At 36.0% G+C, this 3152-nt stretch overlaps 1 protein-coding gene across 1 annotated transcript in view; it reads right to left on the reverse strand.

Annotated features, from left to right (window-relative positions):
- Positions 1-3152, reverse strand: part of abcb6a (ATP binding cassette subfamily B member 6 (LAN blood group) a) — a 16525-nt gene that overhangs the window by 4180 nt on the left and 9193 nt on the right. Inside the window, exons 11-16 of the mRNA XM_016510676.1 lie at positions 2479-2555; positions 2330-2393; positions 2168-2253; positions 1654-1711; positions 1040-1144; positions 757-931 (exon numbers count right to left, since the gene is read on the reverse strand). Coding sequence (XP_016366162.1) covers positions 757-931; positions 1040-1144; positions 1654-1711; positions 2168-2253; positions 2330-2393; positions 2479-2555 — 565 coding nt within the window. The remainder of the gene's footprint in view (positions 1-756; positions 932-1039; positions 1145-1653; positions 1712-2167; positions 2254-2329; positions 2394-2478; positions 2556-3152) is intronic.

Below are 3152 nucleotides of genomic sequence, written 5' to 3' on the forward strand. Positions count from 1 at the left end.
TCTTCTTCTTCTTCTTGCTTTACGGCGGATCGCAGACTTATAAGTGCATTACTGCCACCTATCTCTCAAATGGAGCATTGACACTCCCAATTGAGATTGTAGATAGAGTGTCAATGCTCCATTTGAGAGATAGGTGGCAGTAATGCACTTATAAGTCTGTGATCTGCCGTAAAGCAAGAAGAAGAAGAAGACGGGTCACGCAGGCTGTTGAGAACGCGCTCAGGACAGTTCGGACATTGTGGTGAAAATCAGAGGTAAAAAACGATATAAATACTGTTCAGTTTCTTGCACAGACCGATCGTTTTGTGTCTTTACACATCAATGTATCGTCACGAGCCGCAGGGTTTAATTCGGTTTTGTTTGTGTATGTTTTTTTGACTCCCAAAGCCGTGATTCCCATCCACTTACATTATAAGACTGATAGACTGCAACGGTTTGAGTTCAAAATCTTCGTTTGTGTTCTACTGAAGAAACAAAGTCACCTACATCTTGGATGCCCTGGCGGTAAGCAGATAAACAGCAAATTTTCATTTTTGGGTGAACTATCCCTTTAAAAGCGATTTTCTCAGTATTTAGATTTTTTTGCACCCTCAAGATTCCAGTTTTTCAAATAGTTGTATCTCGGCCAAATATTGTCCTATCCTAACAAACCATACATCAATTTCGAGAAATTTACCCTTATTACTGGTTTTGTGGTCCAGGGTCACATATGATTCAATGCTGCAAAGTTGTAGATTTTGTCTACATGGTTCTCACCCTCCGGGAAGGTTATGATTTTTTCATGGATGTCAGCAGCGATGGCAGCCTCCTCCACCTCCTGGTCAGAAGCAGTAACTCGACCGTAGCGGATGTTATGTCGAATGCTGTCATTAAACAGGACGGTATCTTGAGGTACGACGCCAATGTGAGCGCGCAGAGAGGCCTGCTTCACCTGAGACACAACCAGACATGCCACATTTAGTGCAATTTAAATTGCTATGACAGGAAGTTAAAGGTAATGTTTGGGTGCCCTCTGTTCTTGTATCAATGGCAGGTTCACCTTTGAGATATCTTGGCCATCCATTTTTACACACCCGCCCTGAACATCATAAAAACGGAAAAGCAGACGGATGATGGTGCTCTTTCCTGATCCAGACTGTCCGACCTGAAATAAACCAAAGAAAGTGATTACACATACACTAGTGGTCATAAGTTTGGAATATTTAAGATTTTTTATTTTCTTATACGCTGATTTGGTGCTCAGTTATTAATAATGGTTCTTACTATTATCAGTGTTTTGCTGTTTTTTTTTGTGGAAACTGCAACAAATTTTTTTGGGGATTCTTTGATGAATAGAAATTTGTATTTAAAAAAAGCATTTCTTCTTCGAAGCAAAATCTTCTGTAACATTATAAATGTCTTTACTGTCACTTTAATTCAATTTAATGCCTCTTTACTGAATAAAACTATTACTATCTTTTTGTTTTAAAAATGGTATAAATGGTATAAATGGTAGTATATCATGATTTGCACAAAAATATTAAGCAGCACAACTGTTTTCAACATTGATAATAGGAAATGTTTCTTGAGCAGCAGAGAATAGAATAGAATAGGATAGGATAGGATAGGATAGGATAGGACAGGACAGGACAGAACAGAACAGAATAGACTTACAAGTGCAACTGTTTGTCCAGGGAGAACGGTAAAAGAGACGTCTTTTAGAATCTCCTTGCTGCAAAAATATCCAATTCTGAATATTACTCATTTGTGACACAAATTACTCTAATAATAATCACAAAATAAAAAACAGTAGAAACGAATACAGGTGCATCTCAATAAATTAGAATGTCGTGGAAAAGTTCATTTATTTCAGTAATTCAACTCAAATTGTGAAACTCGTGTATTAAATAAATTCAGTGCACACAGACTGAAGTAGTTTAAGTCTTTGGTTCTTTTAATTGTGATGATTTTGGCTCACATTTAACAAAAACCCACCAACTCACTATCTCAACAAATTAGAATACTCCATAAGACCAATAAAAAAAAATTTTTTAGTGAATTGTTGGCCTTCTGGAAAAGTATGTTCATTTACTGTACCACAATTTGAGTTGAATTACTGAAATAAATGAACTTTTCCACGACATTCTAATTTATTGAGATGCACCTGTATATGACTGAAGCTGCTCACCCTTGCATGTAGCTGAAGAAGACATTCTCAAACTCTACTTGTCCCTGTCTGTAGTCGAGGTTTCCTGCGTTGACATCATCCTTCACCTAAATCAAATCATCATGTCTTTAATTATCCCAAAGCTTCCGCGAAATAAACTTCAAAGAAAAACCTCACACTCACCTCCTCTTCCTCAGTGAAGAGCTTGAACATGCTTTCCATATCAATAAAGGAATTCTGGATCATTCTGTTAGAGGAAAGATACACGTTTACTGTTTGTTCTTTTTAAAAAATATATAGTTATCTATACACAGATGACCAAATCTTCATGCCTGTAGTATGTTCCAAACCAGTTGAGAGGAGTGTAGAGCTGGATGATGTACGTCCCAAACAGCACATAATCTCCTACCTGGAAGTTCATGTCACATGACAAACAAACAAACTCAAAACAAAAATCTCTGCTTGTTCACTGCTCATTGAAATAATATATTTAATTTTTTTCTTCTTCTTGTTTTATTACATTTCACTTTAAAAAGATATTAAAATGATATGATTTTTTAAAATTAAATTCTGTATTGGTTAGATTGTTATGTACCGCCTTGTCACTTTGTGCCAGCTGAATTAAATTAACCACCACAATCCAATAAAATACGCTTCAGAGACAGTGAACTGTCACCGTCAACTCTGACATAGTAACAATAGTAAAACCTCAGTCTGGAGTGGAAATATGACAATGGCATTTCAATCACAATCTTATAAATAGAAAGTAATGTAGTGCATTAGACAAAAAAAGTGCTGTTTATGAAGCAACACTGAAACTTAGAAAGAAGCAACATGTAATTTAACTGATGTGCTGTTACAGGTGTGCATTTATTGGCTGTTATACAATGACTTTGAAAGTGTAAACTCAGAAGAACTGTCCACTGTATACATTAGGGCTGTCAAAAAAAAATTTGAATTTCGAATATTCGTCGAAAAAAAAAAAAAAAAAAATCCAACTTCGAAT

Source organism: Sinocyclocheilus rhinocerous, unplaced genomic scaffold (assembly GCF_001515625.1).
Source record: "Sinocyclocheilus rhinocerous isolate Xijiao unplaced genomic scaffold, SAMN03320098_v1.1 scaffold2610, whole genome shotgun sequence".
NCBI classification, from domain to species: domain Eukaryota; kingdom Metazoa; phylum Chordata; class Actinopteri; order Cypriniformes; family Cyprinidae; genus Sinocyclocheilus; species Sinocyclocheilus rhinocerous.